Consider the following 26,433-nt stretch of genomic DNA (forward strand, 5'->3'; position numbering starts at 1 on the left):
TTGACGGGGCCGAGGGACCTTTCCCTTTTCGGTTTCCCATGTGCGATGACACCCCAAGATGGTAGTAATCCGTCGGTAAGCCCATGTTTCGCAGTACGCCTTTCCGCTGGCCACGCATGCACACACATTGAATATGACAAATGAGATATTGAAGGGGGAAAGAAGGCGTCGCGGCGGCACCGAAGACGTTGGGACCATCATAAGGGGGCACCAGTCACACCGCTTAATCCTTTACTCTTTACGAGCTTACTATCGGACTCAAAAATGGGTTTCTTTCCCCAAGTTTTTCCTTTATTTGGGATTAGACAAGCATGTTTGTCTGTGGAAAATATTGAATTTATTGAAAAATACTCCTAATCCTTAGCGCTCGAATGGAACGATGAGGCATTTGTGAAATTTCGGGATTATTTTTCGTTACTTGTTTGGTTTATCAGTTTTCAAATTGCTCGCCTAATTTGAAGAACGAAGCCCTTTAAGTTGTTTTAGTTGAGCACGAGGTTCCTGTGTCGTCGCTCTGGAAAATACCAACTCATCAGGCTACAGCTTCTTTTGCTGAGAAGAGCAAATTCTCTGCCTATTTAAGGGATTACTAGAACCAATAGAGGGTTCGAATGAAGTTGGATTATAGTTGAGTGATTCCCCAACACTTTTGCACCCCGAAATCATGTGCCCTTCTTTTTAGAAATAAGGGACTGAGAAGGGAGTAACTTGAAACAAGACAAAGTTGCGGTTTTCCTGAAAGGAAGAGGCTCCGTGGAGCTTAGCAGAATGACTTCTTTTCTCCGACGCCACGGCACTTTTCGTAGGCCTACCAAAACCCGAAACTTCTCATTTGTGTCTCTTCTAATGGCCGTTTGGCGGCGTTGTTGCATTGTCACAGACTCGAAAACAGCGTTGATCCTACCGATCACCGGTTTCAGCTTCTCAGTTTTCTGACTCACATTTTTCATAACTTATGTATCTTATCACTCCAAAAATGATTGTATTTGTAGCCAACCGATCCCTATGTTCGTCATTCAGATTCTTTTACTTCTTCCTTCTGAATCCTTCCCTTTTTCTCAATCCCGTCATTCAGTCTGCTTCAGAATCATTCATTTCCCATTTCCAGACACGACGCCATGATGTTGGCATCATCAGCGCCCACGGCGCCAAGCCTTCTACCTCCAAACAGTCAACCGTCAGCAGCTTCAACAGCCGGTCGTGCAGACGATTGTTCCTCGTCCACGTCTCCAACGAATACGTCTGCATCAGATGCTTCAATGGAAATGTTGACGAACTTGATGAATGGAGCAGTTGCAGCAGCACAAGTTCCAGGGAATTCCCTTGTAAAACAGGTAAGAATCAAAAACTAATCCGAGGTGAGCAATGAACAATGTTCCTGTTCTTTCTCAGATTATACTCAGGTTGGTCCACTAATCCAAAGATTAAGTTTTACTCGTTTAGGGGTTCGTGGGAGGATCACAAGATCATAGAATATTTCTTATCGTCTTTAAAATTATACGTACATAAGAATCTTGTACTTGAACTTTTCAGAATTTAAGATTGTAGCCTCGAAGTAGTAGTGCATCTATACAAGATGTAGTGCGAGGGACTAATTTTTTTTGATCTACAACGCATTTATTGTGACTGTCAGCCGTCCTGATTTTCCGTTTATCTTTATACTTAACTACCATTGAACTTTTTCTTTTTTCCAGGAATCCCCACCCCTAACAACCCCTCCGCTGTTCAATCCAGATCTTGCTCTACTCCAATTCAGTCAATTATTTCAAGCACAACAAGCAATGGTACAATTTCATAATCAACAGAAGCAGCAGCAACATATAATCCAGCAACAACAGCAACAGCAGCAACAGCAACAACAACAGCAACAACAAAATTCGAATCAAAATTCGTCGTCTTCAGGAAGTGATAGGAAGAGGGTAAGCTATTCGTCAGCCACTTTTGTATTCCTTTTTCACCAATATCATCTAAAAACCCTCTAACTTTTCAGTCCTATCCATGTACATTTCAATTCTGTGTGATATGCCAAAAAGACGTTCACTCATCAAAACTTCCTTGCCACATTCGACAGTGCCACGTTGCGAAACCAATGTTCCAGTGTCCTGCATGCGATTTCACATCGACATATTCAAAAAACAACGTGAAGAGTCATATGGTTTCATTGCATGGATTAGCGGGTGATCCCATCAGTTATATGGATAAATATGCAGGGCAGGTGGAGGAGTTCATGAAGTTGTGCTTCCCGAATGGTAATATATTCGGTAGGAAAATGGGAGCTCAATTATTAATTTTTCAGTTCGAGGAAGAGGACGACCTATGCAAGGAAGGACTTCACCAAAGTCTCCAACAAGTCCAACTCAACCTGCCAGACGAGGGAGCCAGGCGTCTACAATTCCATCGCGAAGGAATACTGTATCACAGAATGAACTGTTGGCAACACTGCAACAGCATCAGCAGCAACAACAACAAGTAGCTTTTCATCCACTAAGGAGTCTCAGGTATGCACGATAATCACTTCTCGTCTTCCACTTAGCTTTTCCAGATTCAACCCTCTTCAATCAATTTTCCCGTCAGTTCTGGCAAACAACAACAACAATTCAATTTTATCGGCCAACAAGCATGTCAACAACTTTCTGATCAAGGTAATAACGCATGTTTCACAGATCATTTGATAAGAAAACATTTCCAGCAAGAGGAGAAGGATGTTCCACAAGTCACGATGCCAATTGAAGACATCAAGAACATTATCACTTCTACCACGTCGCCATCTCCTAGTGTCACGTCATCTGGAAACAGAATTCTTCAACCAATTAAACCAGGAGAGAATGCTCAACCAAAATACATGGATAATGTGATGGAGTGGCCGATACTGAATGATCTCCAAATGAAAGGAACAATCTTCACGGATTGCAGAAATAATATGGAACTGTATGTAGAGAATATTGCAAGAAAGATTGATGCAACTGGAACATATTCTTCATTTTCACTTAGTGATGATATGCGGGTTACTGTAGAAGAAGTACGGTCACGAGTCAGTGTTCAGCTATTCGAAGTGATGTTTGCAATCCATCGAATGGATATCAAGGTTCTCGATCTGAATCTTGTAAACCTTCTTCTTCAAATTGCTCCAACCAACAGTGACGCTCAGTTGCTGCGAAAAATGGAAAATCTGACAGATCCGAATGATGAATTCCTGTTGGGTCTCACAAAGATTGATCATATTGAGGAGAAGCTGGAAACAATGAAACATATGCATATGTATCCTGAACAGATTGAATCACTCAAAGACAACATAATCAAATTCGAAGTTTCTGTAAAAGTTCTCGGAGAAAGTCGGGCTCTCCGAAACGTGATGCAACTCGTTTTGGCGATTCTCAACATTGGATTCTTCGATGATCGTCAGTGTCTGTCAGTTAGTGGATTTCCAGTATCTCATATCATTTCAATTCTTCAAACAAATACTCCATCCGGTCAATCTGTACAATCGATTCTTGTTACTATTCTGAAAGATGAGATCAATTTGGATTTAGATGAACTTTTTGGAATTATTGATGTATTAGAAAAGATCGAAGAAGAAGATTTCAATTCAATGGCTGAAGAATTGATGGTTTTAGATGATAAGACAGTGAGAGCTGAGAGAGAAATGGAACATAGTGGATCCAATATTCCATTGAGTGAATTTGTAGAGAATGCAAAGAATATATCGAGAGCCAGCTGGGAGTCTCTAAATTGTTTGAAGGTAGGTGACACATCGATTTTGCAAATAATTTCTCTTCAATATTTGAAAACATTTCTCACCGAAACAATTTCCAGACAAACATTCAAAAACTGACGGCCTACCTCGGCAACCCAATTCCACGACATCAAAACCTTGATCCTCATGAGCCGTTCAACATCGTTCTCCATCTGCTCCGCTCCCTAAAAACCGCTATTGAGCTCGATGAGACCACTGAAGACCAGCACATTAATGTATTATCTCCCTAAGCTTACCATTTTCATTCAGTGATATTCTCGTTTTCTCTTCCTCCCTTTTCCTTAATAATCTTGCCACGTTATGGCTGTCCATACCTTTCCCTTTCCTAACCTGTTTCAATCTGTTCCTGTGTCTTTTTAAATTGCCAAAAAAAAAGAAAACCTGTTAGTTTATTGGTGAACTCCTCTCTCCCCAGTCGCTTTTCTCCCTCAATCCCCTGTGAATTTCCCCCTTTTTCCCGAAACCGCTTTTTGTCCCAACTCCTCCAATCCATGAATATCTCTATATTATCTCCTCGAAACTTCATAATATAATAAGGTTATCAAAAGTATTACTCACGTTTTTCACTTCTCTTTCAGCTCTTTTTCCGAGCGAAAGAGGTGAGAAAGAATCCCTGGATTTGTATAATTTGAATGTTTTCTCCCCTTCATAGCTTCTAAAAAACAACCTCCCCTTTCCCTCGCTCTCTTCTTTTCTTTTCCTCAATCTTCTTGTGTAAGATGTTTTATTTGGCGGATAATAAAAAGTGGTAAACCTAAAGAGAGAAAGCTCAGAGTTTATTGAACAAATCCGAGTTATCCAGTTCTTCTTTGAGTAGAGGGTACACTCGGACCAAGAATTCACCGAGTCTCGGATCGTTTATTGCTCGATGGATCTGAAAAAATAATAAACTGAATTGAGTTAAAAGTTGAGATAATTGCAATTTACAATTTTCTAAAGGTTCTATAATAGTTTTTTCAGTAGCTTCAATCTTTTCAGTAGATTTCAATAGTAACTCAAATTATAAAATTTGTATCAGCTTTGGAAAAAAATCGAATGAAGAAATGCGAGAATGAGATTTTTTCGATACAATTAAACTCTAAATTACCCAAAATAATTTTGTATTTGCTCCAGAATATGTTATATCTAACAATCAATTCTCTTCAGATGCTTACCTGCGTTGCATTCAATTTCTGAAATTCGTATTTTGTCGCCACATTCACTTTCAGAGTACTCGGCCCAACACACTTATCTTCAGTATCGACATCAGTTCCACAAATTTCATCTCGATATAAAATCTTTACTGTTGCTGGCTTCTTGTTAGTTGTTCCTTCATCTCTTTGCCCATGCTCTTCTCTTCGAATCGTCACAGATTGTAGATCACAATCACTCAAAATATGATTAGTTGACTGTTCGATTTGTTCGAAAAGAATCTGCAAACGAGATAATGAGGAAAGAGATTCTAATTGTACCAAATCAGTGATATTTTGGTCTTTAAACGAACTTTAATCGACATGTCTGGGGCAGGAATTGAGAAAAAAGACGTTGAAGAAGAAGAAGAAGAAGTTGAAGGTGTACTGAATCGAATGAAGCGGAAAGGAATTTGAGCGCACAGGAAATATAAAGTCGGGTGATCTACGCATGAAGTGTTTTGATCTGAATTCCTATTTTTCAACAAAAGAAAGTAAACCGAAACTATAAATCAACAGGTACCAATATCATATCATATCACTCCAGATCAACACCAAAACACGGAACAATTAGACATTTCTCAATTTTAAACAACTCGATTTCGATCCCTAACCGATAATAATTCATTGAATAAATGCATGTTGATCTTGAGTTGATCTCGTGTTTTGACCAGAGACTTCTCTTATTTTTCATGTTTTCCACGATCAAGACACAAACTAAAAAGAATGCATTGGACGAGGATGTCAAACTGATTAATTTCGAATCTCCGTCCAGTTTCTTGTCTCATATGTTTGTAGTATTCTTCTTTGATATACGCACTTTTATTAGGAGAAGACGTGACGTGTATAATGCATTTTACAGGAAGGAGTTGAAAAAGTCTAGTTTCAGAAATGATCAAAACACACGAACATCTGTTTGCGATGATCAAGTGCATAGTCACAACTAGCAAAACAATCAGAAATAGGTGAAAAATCTTTTAAAGGTCAATTAATAGTATAATTAACTCAAGTCTGTTGAATGATGTTCCGAACGAAATGAGTCATCAAAGTGAATCAATTTGAAGTACATGATGTTTCACTAAACCAATTGTTTCGAAATACATTTTTTTTTTGTTCAGAAAGTGAGTTGAGTCGAACATCATTCATGCATCACATTAGTTTTGTTCTATGAACGTTTTTATACTCCCTTTAACTGTGATAGTAAATTCCAAAAAGTGTTTTTTTTTCAGAATAGCACTGATGGTTGATGAATTCGATCTAACAACTTCCAGTATCAATTTCTTCCCCCCGATGATTTCCAATTTCATTGATCACATGAACAATTTCAAGACTATTTCATATGAAACTGTTTAGCTATTCTCAAGATCAAAGAATATTCTCCCCCATCCCACCTATCTCTCTTCTTAACTATTCTTTCCTCTCCCTCCCGTGATAGTCCATCTATACTAAACCAGCCCGACGACAAGAAAATGATAAATAGATCCAAAACGTTTCATTTGTTTCGAAACTTCATCTTCCTTCCTCCACTAATGTCTAAATCTCTCATCCGATATATTTCCGCCGACTCATTAAATTTATCCTGATGTAATGAAGTCGTGCAAATTAAGAAGGCCTGCCATATATTTCACAGTCCCCTTCTCTTCTCTCTTTGCTTCCTCCCCCTATCACCTCTCCTCCTCTTTCAATTTATTTCTCTCCCCGAAAAGTTCCGATACTTTTTCTGATTCGATCATCAGTGCCGTGGCGGGTCTATCTGTTGCCCTCCTTCTGAGGCCGCATGCATCGACCCAATCCAATCAGAATCCGTTTTGCAATCTGCATCTCTTTATGTCTCATTTCATCTTCTGAATACTTCACATTGGTTCACAATTTATTGGCAACAGTCCCGTCCTTAATCATTCTCTTTTATACATAACTTTTCCCGTTCGTTTTCTATTTTCTGACTGGAACTGATGAGTGTTTTGATGGAAGTGCCACAGGCTAATCGATCAATCAATCAATCATTTTTTGGTATTGATATAGACTGTCAAATTAACACTTCACTGTAGGTTGTTCATTGTCTTTTAAACATTTCTCAGAGTTTTTTGTTTTGCCGTACGAAAGAGGGGTCCGGATGGGACAGGAAAATTCATATCATGGCACTGTTTTTAACATTGAAAATAAGTTTTTAGTGGAATTGCACAACTTTTCAAGTTCTTAGGATTTACATCTATACAAAAAGATAACTATTCACAAATATCAGTTTCTAGCAATCTCATATTTATAAGTCAGGTTATCCGTCCAAAAAACTAAAACTCAATTAACTTTGTCTTTTCCGTGTTGCTTAAAATTTTTCGAAACACTGCTGTAAAATAAATTTTCGAATCAGTATTAGGTTCAAATAATTTAATGGGCATTCCTTACACATCCCGTACTTTCTCAAAAAAGTGATTCCTTGATAAAGTACAAATCATAGTTTGTAGGTCACAAAAGAAAGGAACACCTAGTTGGCGTCTAGAAGGAAAAGGAAGCGAAGAATTAATCTTGAGTGTAGAGAATGCATCTTTAGAATAACACCAGGCCCATTTGATGAAAATGTTTGCACTCCCATGTTTCCGAATCTGCGAATGTTCCTTGAGACACCGTCCGGATTTTTCATTTTCAGATCTGCACATTTGAGAAAATAGTTTGCAGTGAGCACTTTGTTTGAAGACTTTGAGCATCCTCTTCTCCGGTTTCTTGTATTTTTGAAGACTCCGTTCCATTCATTACAGTTTGGAACTCATTTTAACATTGTTCAACCCATTTTCTTATTTCGAAATTTTTCAAATTCCACTCTATTCCTATTTTTTCCCTTGTTTCATCACTCCGTTCGTTTCAATTCCCTTTTCTTCTCCATCCATCTCATCCATCCTCTAACTTCCACCTCCGTCAACGTCTTCGGTGATTTGATTAGCGTAACTTGTTGTAGATCGAAAAAAGTCAAATAGAAGAGGACGAGAAGAAACTAGACGACGATGAACGAAGAAGATGGCGGATTCGAAGAAGCCGGCGGACGATTCCGCAGGTTTCGACGACGGCTCAAGAAGGATTGGAGCCAGTTGTGGCATGATTTAAGTGATCATAAACGTGAGTATTTCTGTATTGAAAATATAGATAACCCTCTTCGTTTTCTCTATTCTTTTTTCTGGTGTCGTCATTCATTAGAAGCAATTAGATAATCAGAACTTGTTTATTTGCAGAAGAGAAAAAAAGAGAGATGTGTGAATAAAAAGGGAAATTTGAAGAAAGAAGAGATAATAAAAAAGATGAGAGACCCAGATACAGAGAGATAAATTAACATTTGTATCCGGCGGATTGATATTTTTGTTTATAGTCGTCTCTGTAGTAGAAAACATTGACGTGACTTGAAAAAAGAAAATAAAATATTCAGAGACATCGAAATTGGAAGTAGGTAAACTGCAAAACATGGATCATTGGTGGTTTCAACCTAAAAATAAGACGAAAATCAAGAGAAAATCATGAGGAAAGTGAAGTTCCAATATTCACTGCTCTATTAGGTTTTGTTGATTTCGTTGATGTCATTTCTAGGAAATTGTCAGAATATTTTGAGAAAACAGTGATAGTCAACCAATCTTTTGCTAATCAGAACAACTAAAATGGAACTCTATATTGTACAAAGGGTCGGATATCGATGTCTTTTTTCGAATTAGGATATATTTGTAAGTATCTCATTCTAAAATGATCAAGTGACAATAACCTTCCGTTCAATAATCGGGAAGAGCTTGCCACATAATTGAACATTTTGGCGAACCAGCAGGTTGATGATTCTAGGTGTTAACAAAACTTTTTTGGTTTTGAAATTCTTCGTTACACTTGCAAATATTTCAAACGATTTAGATCTTTCTTACATACATTTCAAAATAACATTAATAATCAGTACCGAAAGTAGGAAAATCATTCGGCAACAAACTTTTTTAAAAACTGCGCAACTTGTTCATAAAAATTTTCTTTTTCAGCACATTTTAAAGAGATCATCACATAAGTTATCACGACTCAGACTCCAACATTGATGACTCATCACAATTCCGATATTCTTGAAATAGTTTGATAGCTCAATCCTAAATAAGAGATAAATAACATCTTGTAATTCGAGACTTTATTCGGAATTCGACAATCACACGTCTTCCTTCTTCCTCTTTTTTTCGAAATCTTTGAGATCAATTCCTTAATTTCTCACTCACTACACACAGTATCTTGTGTTTTGTTTCATTACTCATCTTCTTCTTCTTATCATTCTACTTTTTTTGAATTTTACACTTTTGAACACTTCTCTTCAACCCATCCATCATTCATCGAACCGTTCCAATAAAAAAAAAGAAAAAAAGATCAAAGAATGAGAAAAAAAAGTGTTTTATGATTTGATCCAAACCATTTTCCAATTCGGAAAGAATAGTAGACCCTCAAATGATTCAAAAAAGCGGAAGAGAAGAGTACAGAGACTATGAAAACCGAGTGACTTAGATTCGATCTGATAATTTGATAACAGCAAAAAAAAGAAGACGTCGATGAATTCATCATGGGGAAGAAATATGTGTACTCTGGTCTATGTTTGTTTTTGGGGAGAGATCTGAATACAGTTAGAATGTGGTTTGTGTTGGAATTTTGAAATTCTTGGGATGAAACTTTTGCAATTAAGAACAAGGTTACTCGAAAATGTTGCGAAATAGTTCAATACAAAAACTATTCTAATTTTCAGAAATGAGGTTTCCATGGCCGATAAATACTCCTTTAGAAGTGTACGAACAAGTTGGAGCCGAACGATTTGATCCCTCTTCTCATAGATATCAAATGCCATTTTTCTGGAAGACACTAGCAGTTCCAGCGACTCCTTCTTGGTTAGTACTTCGTTCAGAACGGATAACAGAACAGACTTTTTTCAGGGCACTATTAGTTTGTATAATTGAGTCAAGTTTCGCTTTGGTCTGTTTTCTGGCAGTAATGCTCCATTATGCAATATTTCTGCCGTGGTGTGATGTATACTCGAAACCACTTATCGTATTCTACTTAACAGCTTTACAGTATGCTGTTTTTTATTCATTTAAAGTGAGTTTTTTTTCTTTTTTCTCTGCATCAAGGCAAAATCAGATCAAATTTTGCTATTTTATTGTAGTGCTCCACAGAACTTCGGGTCCTGAAAACATGGTCATGTATTTAGTTGATAACTATTTACGAACTGTTTCATATTTTAGGGAATTCTAGAAAGATTCTGATTTGGTTTTTATAAAGTTTGGAACCAGGAAAACTAAATCAGGTTATCAGTATTTTTGAAAACCCAAATCACAAAAACCTTCAACACTTGTAAATCTTCTTCCCCAATAAAATTCACAACGTTTTTTAAAAAATGGGAGATTTCAGGTCATTTTCGTGATCTCAATTGTTGAAAGAAACGCTCGTCTCCTCCGTCTTCAACTCTTCTTTCAATATGCCACGTGCGTATTTCTTCTTCTCGATGCCGCTTTTGCATTGGCTGCTGACTTTGGAGGATACAATGAAGAGTTGATCTATTGTGACAAGAATCCATTGCTGATTCGATTCGTCGCAATCATTTCATTGATATTTCTTTTCGTTCAAATGTTCCTTCGAATTATCACAGTTCAAGTGTACAATTTCATGTGGGATGTTCGAAAGTTTCGGTGTGTTTTTTGTGTTCTCTGGTTTAAATTGAACGAATGAATTGCAGAAAATCACTGAACAATTCAAAGTGGAGGTACCGGAAACGTGTGCATTTCACGTATTGCTCCATCATGCAAGAGGATTTTAAGAATGAAAGACTACAGGTTTGTAAGAGATTCAGAGAAAAAATAAGCAATGCATTTTTGGTGTTCAGAATAAAACGAAAAGTGTGGAAAGTCGTTTCCGGAATGATCAAGAAGAGATTTTGAGACAGATTCAAAGGAAACAAAACGTCACGAATATTAGTATTGCTCCAGATGAACCATTTGATGAGGGACAATTACCATTTAATGCTAGATCTACTTCGGTTGGAACTTTCGATCAAAGATAATATCATAACTGTCAATTTCAGACTCTATCAACACCATCAAATCCTACAACAATTACTTCTCCACTTGGAAAAAGGAAGCATCGTACTCTTACAGTTTCTTCATCATCATCCAAAAAGATGAGAGATAATGAAGGGAAAAAAGTAAAAGTTTCAAAAAGGAGACCGGGAGGAATCAAAGTGCAACTTGAGGTAAGATAATTGCATGCTTAAAACGAATACATAGGCATCTAAACGGTCTTCGCAACCGGGCTCAGGTGAAACTATTAAAAGTTCAATGAAGAAAAATAAAGAAACGAAGGAATAATCTTTTTTATGTCTGGAATTGTTTCCAACCAGTTCATATTCCAGGTTGATTACGAAACTGCTCGATTACTGTTCAGTCCGAAGAAGAATGGTCGAATCCCGAATGTCCACGTGGAAGAACTAGAAATGGATCTAGACGACATGGATGACGACATTCATTCGGAAGAGCATGAACCAATTGTATGATATCTCAATGCTGGTTTCACTATCCCCCAAGAAGCTTTCATTCTCATTCGGAGAGTCTCTATTTCTCTCTTCATCCAAATTGTCTACGAGTATCTCAATCACTTTCTGGTCTCAACCGAGTACAAATACACGAAATCAAAAAAGATGTGTTTATTCTTTTGTAAAAAAAATTAACTCGTATTTATAAAGCTGTGAACCGATTACTTGTTTCTTTTTTCTTAAAAATTCAGGGTTTTGCAAATTAGAATCAGAATGCGACAGGTTGATAAGGAGAATGAGATCCTTTTAGATAAATTAAAGCAATGATGAAAAAGAAGGAAGAAGATTATTCAGACATGAACAGATGATCCATATCCAGTATTTGAATTGGAGATGAACGTGCAGGCAAGAATTGAGCTCTTTTTACGGTTCGAGTCGTCTCGATTGGTCACGAATCGGCTTCGTCTGAAAGCTTGAATGGGTGTCTTAGGTATGGAGAGGATGTTGAACTTATTAGGAAAACTGAAAATGGATAGACTTGGGAGAAGGTTATAGTTGTTTCTTTGGGTAATGGAATTGTACTCTGCTGACAGTCTAATTAGAATTTCGAGAATGTTTCGTATAGTATTGTTCTCTAGTTCAATAGCAAACTTTAGTTCACATTCAACTCAGAAAACGGGGGAAAAAGGTTTGAGACAGACGACACATTGTTGGCAACTAACCGTAGGGATCGAACCCCTGGATACTCGTATAAATATATGATTTTGATAGAAGTAGATATATGAATAACACAACTAAATAATAGAACTTTTTTGCTGTTATCATAAAATTATAACCGGTGTAGTTTCTTTGCCGCCAACAAGACTTCTGAAATCGGTTTGAATACAGAGGTGAGATATGTTCCAAGGGAAAATGTACCGTTCACACTGAATCAGATATCCTTATCTTACCTTGATGGCGTTTTCGAGGCATTCAAAGTGGCTTGAGAACGGAATGGATGACGGAGAACATTTCGGAATTGTTTGTTGAAGATTAGAGTGATCACACTGAAATTAATTGATAAAACTTCAGACTTCTTCAATTATTAAAGTTACCCATCAAGAGCGTGAACCAGAATCCACGCGTACGTTGTCAATAAGAAATTAGGCCATCGATTCGAAGACTCCGAGAGAGCTTTTGGTTCGAGTGGAACAGGGAAGAATAGAGCAACATAGAAATAAGTGACAAGTTCCAGAACGTATAAAAGTCCTTGAAGAGTTACTTGTTGAACGAACGCAGTCTCTACAGCTCTCCTCTTTTTCTGTTGAGTCGTTTCGAATGTTGATTCTGATTGTTTCTTTCTATTGTGCATGTGCATTCGACAGAATGTGAAACTGTTGGTGATTGCAAACATTGAAATTACAATTAATCCTCTGGAAAGTTAGTTTTTTAAGTGGAAAGGTTCGAATTGAACAGAGATTACCTGAAAAACTCTGCATAGTAGACATTGATCATTTCACATGGCGGACTGACGTAGTCCAGCATCCATCTTGGAATCGAAAAACCCATTTTGCAGTCCACTGAATAATAGAAAAGGTAGGAGTTATATCAAAGAAAGAAGTCTTACCGATAACAAGAAACCAGGAAAATCCGAATGAAACAAGTACAATAGCACATATTAGGAAAGTTGTGAATCTGTCGGTGAAAATGGTTTGATAGCTGGTTGGGAAGTAGAGGGAGATGAATCTGAAATTGTGACAGATGGATTCAAACAGAACTGTATAACTTTTAGAAACGGCTCAGTAAGTTTTAGTTACCTGTTGAGCGAAATGACTAGATGTGTGTAGATTGAAATATCGTAACAAATCAGACATAACTGTGCGAATCTCGACGCAACACCCAACGATTGCAGCGGTTTTATATCGCTGTAAATGTGGTAAATATCGTTTTCTGGAAACTGAATACGCTTGACGGAGTCGCACTTCCGCTCATGGCATCATTGAAACTCTCTCCGTCTCTACTCTCTTCCCTAAAATCTCAAATTTCGTCAACCGACTAGACCAGAGGCCTCGGTTTGTAGAAAAAGTCATTTGGAAGAGCAGAAGGAAGAGATAAAACTGAAAGTGAGTGACTCACAAAAAGAGGACAGGAGCAAAGTAGAAAGCCCAGACTAGAACAAAGACGGCGTCACCGGCTGCTTGAAGTTGAAGAAGACGTCCGAAGGAATTCCGTAGAAGGGAGAGACGGGTGATGTAGAAGGCAATGAACGTGTTACATGCAAATCCGACGAAACTCGTCTGAAAACAATACTGTTTAGGAAAAGTCTCGAACAGTAGATCAAATTTGTTATTTATGTTGAGTATGTCTACATTTCTCCTCACTTTGATATACTGAGGTTTTTGAGATCTAAAACATTTTCAGACATAGACTTCTGATACAGGGATGTATCATTAGTATCCGGGTAAAAATGATAAAAAGATCAGCAGAAGAATTTCTGGAATCTAATCCGATAATCTTATTTTTATAAATTGATACAGTTTCTTGTCACTGCGTCTAGTTACAAGATCAGACTCTTTTTTTCTACGGTTTCAGTCTTTGAGTAGGACCAAAAGCGACTGTAGAAATACCGATAGACCAGTTTTCCTATTTTTGTTTTTCAAATACCGAAAAGTTGATAACTCACCAAGAAAATGAGAAGGGCAGCAAACTGATCAATGCCTTCAACCTCGACATCTTCCATGAGAATCTGGAAATTCATCTATGAAGCAAGAATAAGAAGATGTTGTCGAATCAAAAAGTAAAAGGAAGGTTCTCCGTTCTCCGAAGATATTTCTCAAAACGTCTGTAAAGGGAAGACTGCCACGCCTACATTTGGTGCTCTCGATAGAGCGAAATGGGAAGAGGAAAGAAGGGAAAAGAGGGGCTCCTCCCGGTTGTATCGAATTGCAGAATCGAACTTTCACCTCCATTATATCCCATCAGAATGGACTCTTTTTTTTGGTGAAAAGGAGAAGAAAAAGAAGAATTTGTTTGAATAAGAAGAAAGGGATAAACGAAAGAATTGAATGTTAAGGAGATGGGATTATTGGAAGATATTGTTTTGGTGTTTCATTCTTTCAAGCCATCATTGACATTTTCAACTTTTTGTTTCTTTCATTACTAGAGTGAGGTCCGGCCGAGAAAATGTGTTTTATTTGCATGATGTCTGACCAATCAAACTCCAAAATTTTAAGGCACATCTCGGCTTTCATTTGTTGAAAACGTTAAGAGGAAAAGTAAAAAAATGAAGCAGTCGTAGCTGGTATGTTTTGAAACATTTGCAGGAAAAATGAACTTTGTTTCGATGAAAATGATTGAAGATTTACTGTCTAGATTCTCTGGATATTGAAAGCTCAAATCTCGCAGCACAAAGAACGTTTAAACTTCTTGCAACTCTAACATTTTTTGACCCAATGACTAGATTGAGCTGTCCAGGCCCTAGAAATTCAACAGACGGTCGGCAGATGTCGTTCATTTTTTATCAAAGGTTAGCGTTCTCTAGAAAAAATCACAAGAAGATTTAAAAATTTCAATTCCTAGTCGGTACTGACACTCACAAACTTAATAATGGTCCGGAGTAACAAGTATTGAGCTCAGAGTTCAGATACTTCAATCCGTCAACGCACAAATCAGAATAAATTTTTGGAACGGGAAGTTCTAGAATTAAACTTCTTTAAAGTGTACATAAAACAAAAAACAAAAACTCTCAAACTGCACCACTTTTTCAATAGTTTCCTATATTTTTTCACAATCTTTCCTCAGAAAGTAGCCGAAAATTGAATCAATTTATCTCGACGTCGTGTAAAAGAAGTAGCAATTCATAAATCAAGAAATATCTCTCTCACTAAACAGCTTCTGCAAGAATAAAGAAATCAAGTAGTCGATGGTCCAGAAGATGTTTGCACGTGGTCAAGAAAATAGAAGAAGTCAAAATGAAGTTAATCAAGTTATTTGCCTGAGGCGACAAAAAAAGAGAAAAGTTGAGAGAGGATGAGGGCGAGTATATGTATAAAGGACACGATGATGACGTGGCACAAATGACAACAAAACATGTGATCTGTATTTCGAACAATATAGGAAACGAAAACAGTCTCTCCTTGTATGTTTCTGTTTTTATACAACATTTTTAGAAAAGATCTAGAACCTGTAATAAGTATCTTAGATATAGATCTTCTTAAACTTTTTGTACGGAAAGAAAATCTAAGTCAGCGGGAAAAAAGAGGAAGCTAATTTGTACTAATCGGCAAAGTGAGTGACCTATTCAAAAGCATAAAGAGCAAAAAACTAGGAAGAAAGAGAAAAGAGAGAGAGAGAAAAAAGAAGTTGTTCCGTATTTGAAGTAACTCAATCAAGTAGTTGACAGATGCAGAAACAACACACACCTTGCTATGGACTTATTGAGAATGGGTAACTATGTAATAAATAGAATTTAGTGTATTTTCTTTTAGTTAAAAACACATATTAGAATGTTTCGAGTGTGTTATGTTTGATTGAATACGGTAGGTTTGATATCTTGAACTTCTAGCCAAATGGCTACATTTAATCTGAGCATGCTGATTGCGTAAGAATGTTCATAAATTGAGGAAACTACTTCGACTACAAGAATCACGAAATTAAAAATGCAAAATGAACCAGAAGAGAACCAATTTCGTTGTCTTGTGGCCTTGGAGTGCAAATTGTTAGTTCTACACAATGACTAAGGTTTTTTCGGATTAGTCTTTTCACAAGGACACCACCATGTTTATACTTTCTTTATTAAAAATTTGGATTTAAGGCCGACTTTATCAAGATTTGTGATGGTGAAAAGGTTTTCAGTTTGTGTTGTTTGAAGAAATACCTGGATCTCAGGACTGATATCGTTTTGAGAACTAGAAAAATTTTAGTGAGGGCACTTCTCTTTTTTTTTAAACGTAGCGGATGTTCATATATTCAGGTAGATCTGATTCGTAACAACAATTGAAACTCCAAGTTTCTCACATTTAGTACCTGATATGTTCCTCCGGTGTCAGAAATCTCACATTCAATGATCAGGGTATCTTTGGCCTCTATTATTGAATTCAGAAGTCAGAAAAAAGTTTCGAAGAAATTGAGAAACACAACCCAAATACCTCCAATTTTGAGATTAAACTTCCGTAAGACTAAACCACACTTTCAGTTCTCGGAAAATCAAAGAATCAATCATGGACATTATTCCGTAATTGCATAAACTCGGCCGTCACTAACTCCTTTTTGGCCTGCACCAACTATTTATATTTACGTTTCATAATCGTACTAGAGTGGTTTGTTGATAGGAAATAGATTAAGGAACCAGTTAGAAGAAAATTAAATGATCATTGTACCAATTCCAGGAAAAAATAGAAAGGTGAATGTTTTAGATTTGAAGGTTAAAGTACAAGAATGTTTAGATGAATTGAGGAATCGAGAGCAAGCAATCGAGCATCTCTCCGAAAGTTTTTGACACTTTCTCAAATATATTGAAACGAGAGAGTGGAGTAAATAGAAGAGACGACAGTGAATGAAGTTTGTTGGAACAATCGGATAATTAGAAACTAAAGGACAATGACACTTTAGACTTCGAATGTTTCATAATTGGATAATGAGAAAAGATGGAAAAGAGAAATATGAAAATGATGAGTAATCGGATATAATGAAATCATTATTGCCATTATTACGGTAATTTTGGAAAGTGGCTGAGCAAAGTTTGTTTGTCTGCTTGTCCCAATAATAATAAAAGAGATTTACATTCTTTTGAGGGCTCAGTTCCAGGTGCGACTTAACCATCGTTGCCTGAACTCAGTCATCAAGTAGGGCCTGGTCTCAAAAAAACCAGTGTTCCAAGAGTTCTTCCTGTGGTTAATCCATGCTAAATACGGCTCATCTATTAGAGGCTTGACGGCGCTTCGAGCTAGTGGTCATTGGAGAACTACGGTAGTACTTTGAGCCAGAGAGTGCTAGAAAACCATCAATAAGGTTTCCAGCATCTAGCTCGACTGACTTATGAAATCCTGAATAATGTAGACGTGACTTTGAATAAGTTTAAAGTAACTTAGAAACTAATCTCGAGTTCAAACACATTCAGAAACATACGAAAATTTGATTGAATTCTTGGATAAATGGTCAAAACGGAAGTGTTTGCTTTTGCAAAAAAATGTGTTTTGATCTTGGCTCTCAGAAAGTTTTGATCTCGAAAGTAGTACGGTATTTTGACCAAAAATGAAAATGGTATACGTCATGAAAGCTGTGTACTTCAAAAGTTACCCTTTTTCCTGCAGTGGTGTCCGGAAACGACTTGCAAAAAAAAAGACGACGTCTTCTCGTTTAGGGAGTGTCGAAATCAAATGAGAAAAATGCGCGGGTGGGACCGAAGATGTGGGAGTGACCAGTGGAAAATGGACACTATTCAGCATTTTCAAAATGGGCCTTCTCGTCTCTTTTCTGGGTTCATTTAATTACCCAATCTTTTTTCTCCTTTCTTCTTTCCCGTATATATTTTCTCGTTCGCTTTTAAAGAGCCGGGTCGTGCCGCTTGACCCAATGAGAATGGTTGGTTTTTGCACACAAAACATACACATTTCATTCATTTTGTGTGTCTAATTCATTGCTTGGAGCAGATGGAAGAAAACGGAAATGGATGAAGAAAATGGGGTCGAACTCACCATTGTTTATTACGTTTCAAATCTCGGAATAGGAGAAGAAGATGATGATCACGAGGAGGTGGTGGATGATGAAGATGTTGTTCTTATTCTGAAATTAAAAAGGGTAATACGTTGATGAGAAAGGGAAAGAAAGGAAGGGAGTGATGAAATGTAATCTAATAAAAAGCACCGTGTTTCAATTATTCCTATGACTCCTAGAAATTCTCAGAAATTTCAAAAATTCATAAGAAGAATGTCAAGGAAGAAGAGTTATGTTTGGATTCTAATCAGAGTAAATGGATGAAATGATGATGCTCCTTCTCCTGTTCAAATGAATAATTCTTTCTACTTTGACGGTCGAAGAACAAAGTTATTAAAATAATTATGAAAGTTAAAGAGACAACACAGTCTACGGAGTGGAACTAAAGTCTATCGGGATGATGGGATACGTGAAAATGGGAAAATTGGTTGAATGTTTCAATTGTATCATGCGATTGATTACGGTAATGGCGTTACTGGAAACGTAAGAAGAACTTGAAACAAAGATTTACAAAGAAAAGTTCTCAGAACTTACCATTTCGGTACTCGCAAACCGCTTTTAAAGAAAAAGATCACAGTCAATTTGTCTACACGACTGTAAACGGAGAATTTGTTCCCCGCTCGTTCAGATCTTTTCCTTTTTTCCTTTTTCAGAATATTTCAGTTACAGTAACCTTATCTCTAAAGAGTTAAGATAAAACCATCGGTTTCAAAAATAGAACAAGTTGGAGTAGAAGAGATGGATCATCCTGAAAAATACCTAGAAACCTCATCCTTTATTAGAAAGTACTCCACAGCAAGGCTGTCGCACGGCCGGCCGCGGCCGGCCGCGGCCCTCGGCCTTTAGGGCCGCCGAGGCCGCGGATTAACCAAATGGGCTGAATTTTTGTACATCGACTAATCTTTTGGTCCTCTACAAGGCCGCCTGAAGAAGCGAAAATTTTCCATGGCTGGGAACTGAGATATAGAATCGGCCCACGGCCTTTTTGACAGCCTTGCTCCACAGTGAAGGTGCTTGGGAAAGTGAACATGACGGAGTATTTTTCAGGAAACAAATAAAGAAACAAGTTTTCTTTAAAAAGTGTTGCCGTTCACTTAGAGTCTAGACTTGCAAGAATAATGATGGAAATTTTCCACAGAATATGTCGTTTCGATCTGCTCAGACTCTGTTTTCAGCACTTCTTCCTACAAAATTCTCGAACAAAAACTTTTGAATTCGCATCAAACTACTTTGAAAAGAAGGTTTCCTTCGCTCAATTAGTTCCAAAGAACTCATTGAAAAACCAGTGTAAACATGGAAAGTTTGAAACGGAAAAGCGTAATTTCGAGGCGTCCAATTAGAGGACACAGTTATTAATAAACAGTGGCCCATTTGCTGAGAGCAACAGAGCAATGAGGGGAATTCCCAAGAATGGAGAGGAACAAAGAGACCGAAACTGAAATGTGAGATGCTTCTTTTTTGTGCAAATTGATGAGAAGGGATCAAAAAGATTGAAGAAAAAACAAAAAATGGACTGAATGAGTTCAAAAAAAGACAAAAAAAGAAGGAGAAAAGAGGATAAGAAAATGTCCGAAAACGGAACCGAGTGACACAAAAAGGGCTTACATCTTCCAAACGAAATCTAATAATTTATGGAGAAAAGCTGCTCACAGTCACTCAAGGCAGATAAGTGTTGAGAAAAGGAAACTCATCTTTATCCTACTTTTTTTTAAAGAAATTCTTGGGAAAAGTTGAGAGAATTCGAAGAAGTTGAAGAAAGTTTGTCGGAAATGGGAGAGAAGGATTGTTTGTTGGGGTTACAAAGGGTCTTAAAACCAATCAGGTTGCATAAATTCGATAATAATTGGAGACATTTTTGGTGCTGATTTTGAAAGATTTTCTTGAATGAATTCATTTCTGGCCACAACCACCAGGCAACTTTTTGTATGAAGTTTTTATAATAAAATTACTGAAAATCCGAAAAATCTCATACATTGTTCTAAATAGTTTTTTCCATAGTATTTTTTTCAGAACAAGCTAAGGAGATCAGTCCGAAATCATCTAAAATCAAAGAAGATTCTGATGCATCAAAATGTAGAAGGCATCCGGGCCGTTATCTGACTCCGACAAAATGAATGAATCCAGAATAATTCTAAGAATCTGGGTAGACTGAGCACCCCTTGACACCGGAAAACGTGAAAGACATAAAGATGCGCATCATTCACATGACCCAAATTTACGACCTTCTGCAAATGACGTCTTTGATTGAATTCTACATTAATTCAGAGGGCAAACAGATAGATGCCACGTCAAGGCACATTTTGGGTGCAAACGGAAACGATGAAGAGCTCATTGAGCATTCATTGAAAACCAGGTAGTATGATAATAAGGGTCAGTTGTTCAAATATCCAAAGATGCACAAGAAGAGATGGAATTGGAAAAGAATGGAAACAAGAGACGGGGGAATTCTTTTTGCAGAGGTGATGTTATAGGCAGACCCAATAAAAAGAGTGGAAAGAGAAGACAGAAAAGGGGTAATTGAGATGAGAGAAAAAGGAAGGGACCACTCAAAAAACTGACAGAATGTCTAAAAGATTTGCTCAGAGAAACAAGAGTTTTTTTTGAGAGAAATATCTTCCACTTGAGAATCCAGAATTCAGAAGGTGGGACTCTGAACCAAAAACCTAATTCCTGGTGAAGAGATCTCTCGAGGATCTTTTGAACTTTGCCTTTTTTCCTTGACAAACTTCAATTCCAGCCTTCACCTCCAAGTCACAACTGATAAGAAGAAATGGCAACAGTATAAATTTGAATGAAGATAAGAGAGAGAGAGACATTTTCAGTTTTATAGAGAAAAACTGAAGAAATGTTTCTACAATTACTACTATTATTTATTCCGTTTCTCCAGTTTATTCGAGCGGAAAATTGCTCGGATTGTGTGAATTCTGGCAGAGTGTACGTTTCATAAATCACATTTTATGAGAGGAAAAGGTGTTAATAGCTGGAGATTGGGAGGGATAGAATTTCTCATGAACATTTTTTTTTGAAGATTATCTTGAAACAATTATCTTTTAGGTGGTGTGTTGAAACATCGGTATGCAGTACCTCGAATGGAACATGTACAACGTCTATCAATGTGAGTTTCAGTTTCAAAAGTTCAACTTAAACAAATGACATTTCCCAGCTTACCGGAATATTCCAGTCTAGTAAGAACCGGACAAATCAGAATTGAATTAAAGTTTTCTAGAGTTCAAGCTACGATTAACAAAAATTGATTCGGTTATGACCAATAATGGGCAGATTGTTTGACCACGTTTTCAGTTCACTGTGACCGCACAACCTTGCTCCCTAAATTGAGTAACCTAATGTAAAAATTGGTAATTAAAAACAGCCGAGAAAGTTTTGAACATATTGGTCAACTTTCACCAAAGATATCAAACATTCAGATCAAGAATTCAAATAATTTGCCCAGCCCTGGTCCTGACTGAATACAGATACGCATCCTAACAGTCTGAAAAAAAATTTAAAATTCGGAGACAGTTAAAAAACCTGAAAGTAAAAGAAAAGACACTCCGAAAATATTTGCATATTTTGATCTTTTTCTAAGAATTCTATGTTTCTTGTTTGATTGTGTAAAGATTCTGTGAGAAAATCACCTTACAATAATTCTTTCTTTCTTCAGATTCCCTTAAACTGTCCAACATCTCCAGAATATGGATACGATGATGAATTCATGAGATCAGAAATCATGGTATTGACGACAGCCGCTCAAAATGAGAATCCTCAACTGTGTTTCAAGTAAGCCTTCTGTGCTTAATGTGACCATTTATGTTCTTTGTCAATTCAATCATATCAGTTTATGATAAATAATATGATGAATTGGCATCACAAGTCAGAAAAAGTCTTACCTAGAATCTCTGTTTTCCAGTAATCAACTGCCGACAATGAAGCTTTATCAAGTGAGAACAGTGAACTGTTCAACAGAATACAATGATGTCACGTGTGTCGGATACACTTCTTACGACACGAAACGAAAAGTGATTTCTATTTCATTTAAGGGAGCACATGGACAGGATCAGATCAAGGAGTTAACAAATTATTGTATGAAATAGTGAGTGGAGTTCATAAAAAACAGAAAATGGAATAAAAACTTCAAAAGTGTGTCGATGTTCCCACGATGTTTTGATGGTTATTGTCAATTGTTTGCTTACGAGGGGGTGGTTTTGATCGCGTTTTTTTTGAACTGATATCGGTAGTTCCACACTTTTTCACTTCTCACCTGTCTAATAGTTTTGTCAGTATTTACCCAATAACTTTTGTAAAAAATGAAGCAATCATTGAGCAATTTCAGTGGTCTTGAATCATATTACTCCGTCACCAATGGAAAAATTTTCAAAGTCATTCAAGACTACTTCTTGCTTCTCTGGAATGGAGGAATGCAACAAGATTTGAGACATTTAAAATACAAATATCCGAGTTACGAACTGTGGGTGAATGGACACTCTCTTGGATCTTCTCTTGCTTGGGCTGCTTCTGCATGGATCGTCAATATTGGACTGTATAAACCAGAAGAAATGAAAGTTGTCGTTATGGGTGCTTCGAGAATGTCTGATTACAATTGGGCTGCCTGGCATACCAAAACGGTAGATGAGTCTGAGTACTGTTAGCTATAGTTTTCCTTTTCAGTTCCCATTCAATTTCCACATTCTCCATCGATCCGATCCAGTTGCTCATACTCCCACATTTGTTCCATCCACAAACACAACCCTGTTCTTCCCAAAAACTGAAGTTTGGTGAGTTCAAAGGATTGTTAGTTTTATGAATGAAGTACTGATTCAGGTACAATAACTACATGCGTCAAGGAGATCCATTCCAAGTATGCCAAGAGGCAGATGGAAATTACTGTAGTGGCAGTATCAATCCAAATTCAACTCAATACATCGACCATCTGTACTATTTTAACATTGATATTCCTGGATGGGGACATGCTGGATGTCCCATGAATATTAGTGCTTATGCACAACCTTGAATCGCTTAATTTTGAATAAATCTTAACTAATACGACAACTGATATAACATACCGTAAATACTGTATTATAGGGACATTCCGTTATATTTTTCAACTGTCTAGTAGAGTTGCATGGAAGTGAAAATTTCTTATCCGGAAATCGGAATGACGGAAGTTGGAAGTAAAATTCCTTATCCGGAAGTCGCAAGTTGGAAGTCGGAAGTAAAGTTCCTTATCCGGATGTCGGAAGTCGGAATGATAAAAATGCCAGGAAGTCGGAAGTCGGAAGTCGGAATGATAAAAATGCCCGGAAGTCGGAAGTCGGAATTCCATGCAACTCTGCTGTCTACCAGTGAAATTTTGTGATTCCAGAATCTTATTAAACTTAAAAGGAAAAACAACCTTTTTTGGACGTTCTATTTGCTGATCAAGAAGTTATTAATCGCGCTGCTTCTAATCAGAAACAAGAAAAAAAACACCAGGATAATCATATTCAGGATGATCATATTCATGAATTCGGTGCCGTTATAATACATACAGGTGCCGTTCTATTACAGGTGTCGTTATAATACAGTATTCACGGTATTTATGTTTCCCTATCTGACCCATCTGTTCAGGTCGTTTCAGAAGAAGCTTCTCTCTTCACTTCTGTTTCTTTCTCATTCCTTTCCCTCAGTCCAACTCTGACTTATTGAATAGAACTACAAAAAATGAATCCACGCTCACTGAAGCGCATTGAGATTGTTTGTCACTGAAGTTCAGAAAATAAACACTGGAAATTAAAAAATAATGCGAACTCGCTTCGATAAGCAGAAGTTCCAGTTTGATGCGCTCGGTTGGCACACAACTTTTGTATTGGTTGAGGTTGAGGGAAGGGGGCGGAGTCGAAGGATCAAGAACTAGAAGTCGTGAGGGTTATGGTAGAGAGGGTAAGAAGCCTTCGTGCGCTTCAAGCATCTGGCCAGTTTATTATGTTGGGTTTCGGGCATTTTAAAAATTTCCTTTGAAATACAGTACTTTGAGCTAAAACAAATCATTTTCTTTTGTCCAATAATTTAAATTTGAATTGACTCCTATTGAGTTGTTCGCTCAAATGATGTGAAGATGAGGCAATCAATTCTTAATCTGAATTCCAGTAATTCATAAGCGTAATCTGAAGTAATTTGTTATTTCCTGGACCTCAACGCATCCAAGTTCTTCTTCTTCCTAATGTTCTGTAACTTGTCCCTCTGATTTTGTTTTCCCCATTTCTTATCACTTTAGGCCATTCGACTAGACAGATTGAGTCATTAAACCACTATTAAAGAGAAGATGTACTCTATTATCAAGGCATTTTGACAGTTTTTTTCAGATGATTCTCATAATTCTTCTGCTTGGCATTTTGCCAGGCCTGTCGATTGCCCAAAACTGTTCATCGTGTGTTAGTTCAGGAAACTCGTAAGTTATTCTGGTTGTGTTGTTACTAGCTAGACACTGCAAATCACTAGTTGTCAGTGTTATTATGTACATAAATTGTGTAATTCTATCATTTTTCCGTTCCATTTGTTTCAGTTGGTGCGTGGAATCTTCTCAATGCAATTCCACATTCGTAGCCTGTAAAACTTTGATATCGGTAAGTTTAAAGGATGTTGAAAGTTGGAAACTTTTGAAGTAAATAAATGTTTAGCTCCAACTGAACTGTCCTGCTCTACCAGATCCCAGATATGCATATGATGATAATTTCATGAGAACACAACAGTTGGCTCTGGCTGCAGCATCTCACACAACTAACCCACAATTGTGTTTTGAGTGAGTTGAATTCTGAATAGTAGAAGGCCTCAGAGTCTTTTCATTCGTCTCTGAAAACGTTAATTAGAAAACACCGGCGTTTTTAATTTACCAGTAATCACTACTTTAAGAGCAAAAACTTCGAACTGACATCTATGATTTCTGAAGTAGAACTCTTTAAAAAGGAAACGTGTCTTCCTGAAAAATCATTTTCAGTCAGAAAACACCATTGTTTTGAATAGCTAAACACCTGAAGAGACTTTTTTTCGAGACCAAAACCGCCTATGATCTTTGAAGTTAAACTCTTTAAAAAGGAAACTTGCGTGTCTTTCTGAAAAATTCTTTAAAGTGAAGACAAACAGAGAAATGAAATTAGTAGACTAGAGGCCATCCACCTCGAATTTTAATTCGTTTTTTTTTGACATTATCAGTTAGTTTTTTTTCCAACATTTTTAGAGTTAATCTGACAGTTTCAGTATTAAAAACTGAAATTGAAACACGCAAATGCCCGAGCGTCATCAAAACTCTCACAACGAGGAAGTGTTTTTTCTCATAAACATTTTCCTGCTTTCAGCAATCAAACCCCTACTATTAAAATATTCCGTGTCCGTACAGTAAGTTGTTACGCTGCAAATCCAAGTGAGTTTATTGAACTTAAAGTAGAAATAATTTAGTCTCTTCCAGATATATCTTGTATCGGATACACTGCATACGATGTCAGTCAAAAAGTTCTTATCCTATCATTCAGAGGATCCAGTGGTGACATTCAGAACCAACTGATGTCGGCTGAGATGGCCAGTGGGTAGGTTTAAAGAGTTATTATAAATTGAGTGTTCAACTAATTTTTGTTTCAGAGGACTCCATTCATATTTTGGAAATAATGGAAAGATATTTAAAACTATATATGACAACTTCATGCTTCTTTGGAACGGAGGAATCGAGCAGGATCTGAGAAGCCTGAAATACAAATACCCTGGATTCGATCTATGGGTTAATGGACATTCTCTAGGTGGTATGCTTTCATGGGTTGCCTCTTCTCATTTAGTCACAAATGGGATGTATACTCCTGAAAGAATAAAAGTTGTCGCTATGGGAAGTCCTAGACTGGGAGACTACGACTTCTCACTTTGGTATAGTTCTACGGTAAGTTTAGGCTTCTGATTTCACCTTAATTAGCGACATTTTCAGTTTCCATATTCCTACCACATCGTCCATCGTCTCGACTTGATCCCAAGAGTTCCAGTGATTGATCCGAACACCAATACAACTGTACTTTATCATCCACGAACTGAAGTTTGGTATGCCGTTTAGAATAACTTAGTCGTTCAAATGTATTTTCCAGGTACAACAACGACATGAATCCAGAAGACCCGTATCAAATCTGTGAAGAAACTGATGGAAACTACTGTAGTGCATCTGTAACAGAAGGATTGACATGGTCAGATCATGGATATTACTTCAATGTCTACATTCCACAATGGGGCAAAGATGGATGCCCGAAGAACAGACGTCCATATGCACAAACACAAAATTAATTTGTTTGAAGTGT

General features: G+C 37.1%; 6 protein-coding genes across 6 annotated transcripts; 3 read left to right on the forward strand and 3 right to left on the reverse strand.

Annotated features, from left to right (window-relative positions):
• Window positions 1-4,523: 4,523 nt before the first annotated feature.
• GCK72_009394 (uncharacterized protein) lies at window positions 4,524-5,249 on the reverse strand (the record flags this gene model as incomplete). The annotated part of the gene is made up of 3 exons (XM_003113229.2): window positions 4,524-4,628; window positions 4,909-5,166; window positions 5,238-5,249. 3 exons carry the CDS (start codon window positions 5,247-5,249, stop codon window positions 4,524-4,526), a joined length of 375 nt encoding a protein of 124 aa, XP_003113277.2.
• Window positions 5,250-6,672: 1,423 nt separating this feature from the next.
• Window positions 6,673-8,012, reverse strand: GCK72_009395 (uncharacterized protein; the record flags this gene model as incomplete). The annotated part of the gene is made up of 2 exons (XM_053727363.1): window positions 6,673-6,767; window positions 7,823-8,012. The coding sequence occupies 2 exons, from the start codon at window positions 8,010-8,012 to the stop codon at window positions 6,673-6,675; spliced, it is 285 nt and encodes a 94-aa protein (XP_053586940.1).
• GCK72_009396 (uncharacterized protein) lies at window positions 7,920-11,458 on the forward strand (the record flags this gene model as incomplete). Its single annotated transcript, XM_003112882.2, has 8 exons — window positions 7,920-8,031; window positions 9,662-9,800; window positions 9,846-10,008; window positions 10,321-10,598; window positions 10,646-10,742; window positions 10,793-10,945; window positions 10,991-11,158; window positions 11,318-11,458. The coding sequence occupies 8 exons, from the start codon at window positions 7,920-7,922 to the stop codon at window positions 11,456-11,458; spliced, it is 1,251 nt and encodes a 416-aa protein (XP_003112930.1).
• Window positions 11,459-11,787: 329 nt separating this feature from the next.
• GCK72_009397 (uncharacterized protein) lies at window positions 11,788-14,174 on the reverse strand (the record flags this gene model as incomplete). The annotated part of the gene is made up of 8 exons (XM_003112829.2): window positions 11,788-11,902; window positions 12,388-12,483; window positions 12,532-12,849; window positions 12,900-12,996; window positions 13,044-13,162; window positions 13,234-13,341; window positions 13,553-13,713; window positions 14,100-14,174. The coding sequence occupies 8 exons, from the start codon at window positions 14,172-14,174 to the stop codon at window positions 11,788-11,790; spliced, it is 1,089 nt and encodes a 362-aa protein (XP_003112877.2).
• Window positions 14,175-20,319: 6,145 nt separating this feature from the next.
• GCK72_009398 (uncharacterized protein) lies at window positions 20,320-23,138 on the forward strand (the record flags this gene model as incomplete). Its single annotated transcript, XM_003113296.2, has 7 exons — window positions 20,320-20,483; window positions 21,185-21,245; window positions 21,792-21,907; window positions 22,038-22,220; window positions 22,461-22,752; window positions 22,796-22,902; window positions 22,949-23,138. 7 exons carry the CDS (start codon window positions 20,320-20,322, stop codon window positions 23,136-23,138), a joined length of 1,113 nt encoding a protein of 370 aa, XP_003113344.2.
• A 1,330-nt stretch (window positions 23,139-24,468) lies between these two features.
• Window positions 24,469-26,419, forward strand: GCK72_009399 (uncharacterized protein; the record flags this gene model as incomplete). The annotated part of the gene is made up of 8 exons (XM_003112966.2): window positions 24,469-24,554; window positions 24,669-24,729; window positions 24,784-24,905; window positions 25,459-25,523; window positions 25,569-25,686; window positions 25,739-26,027; window positions 26,073-26,182; window positions 26,227-26,419. The coding sequence occupies 8 exons, from the start codon at window positions 24,469-24,471 to the stop codon at window positions 26,417-26,419; spliced, it is 1,044 nt and encodes a 347-aa protein (XP_003113014.2).
• Window positions 26,420-26,433: the final 14 nt, after the last annotated feature.

Source organism: Caenorhabditis remanei, chromosome III, assembly GCF_010183535.1.
Source record: "Caenorhabditis remanei strain PX506 chromosome III, whole genome shotgun sequence".
Classification (NCBI taxonomy): domain Eukaryota; kingdom Metazoa; phylum Nematoda; class Chromadorea; order Rhabditida; family Rhabditidae; genus Caenorhabditis; species Caenorhabditis remanei.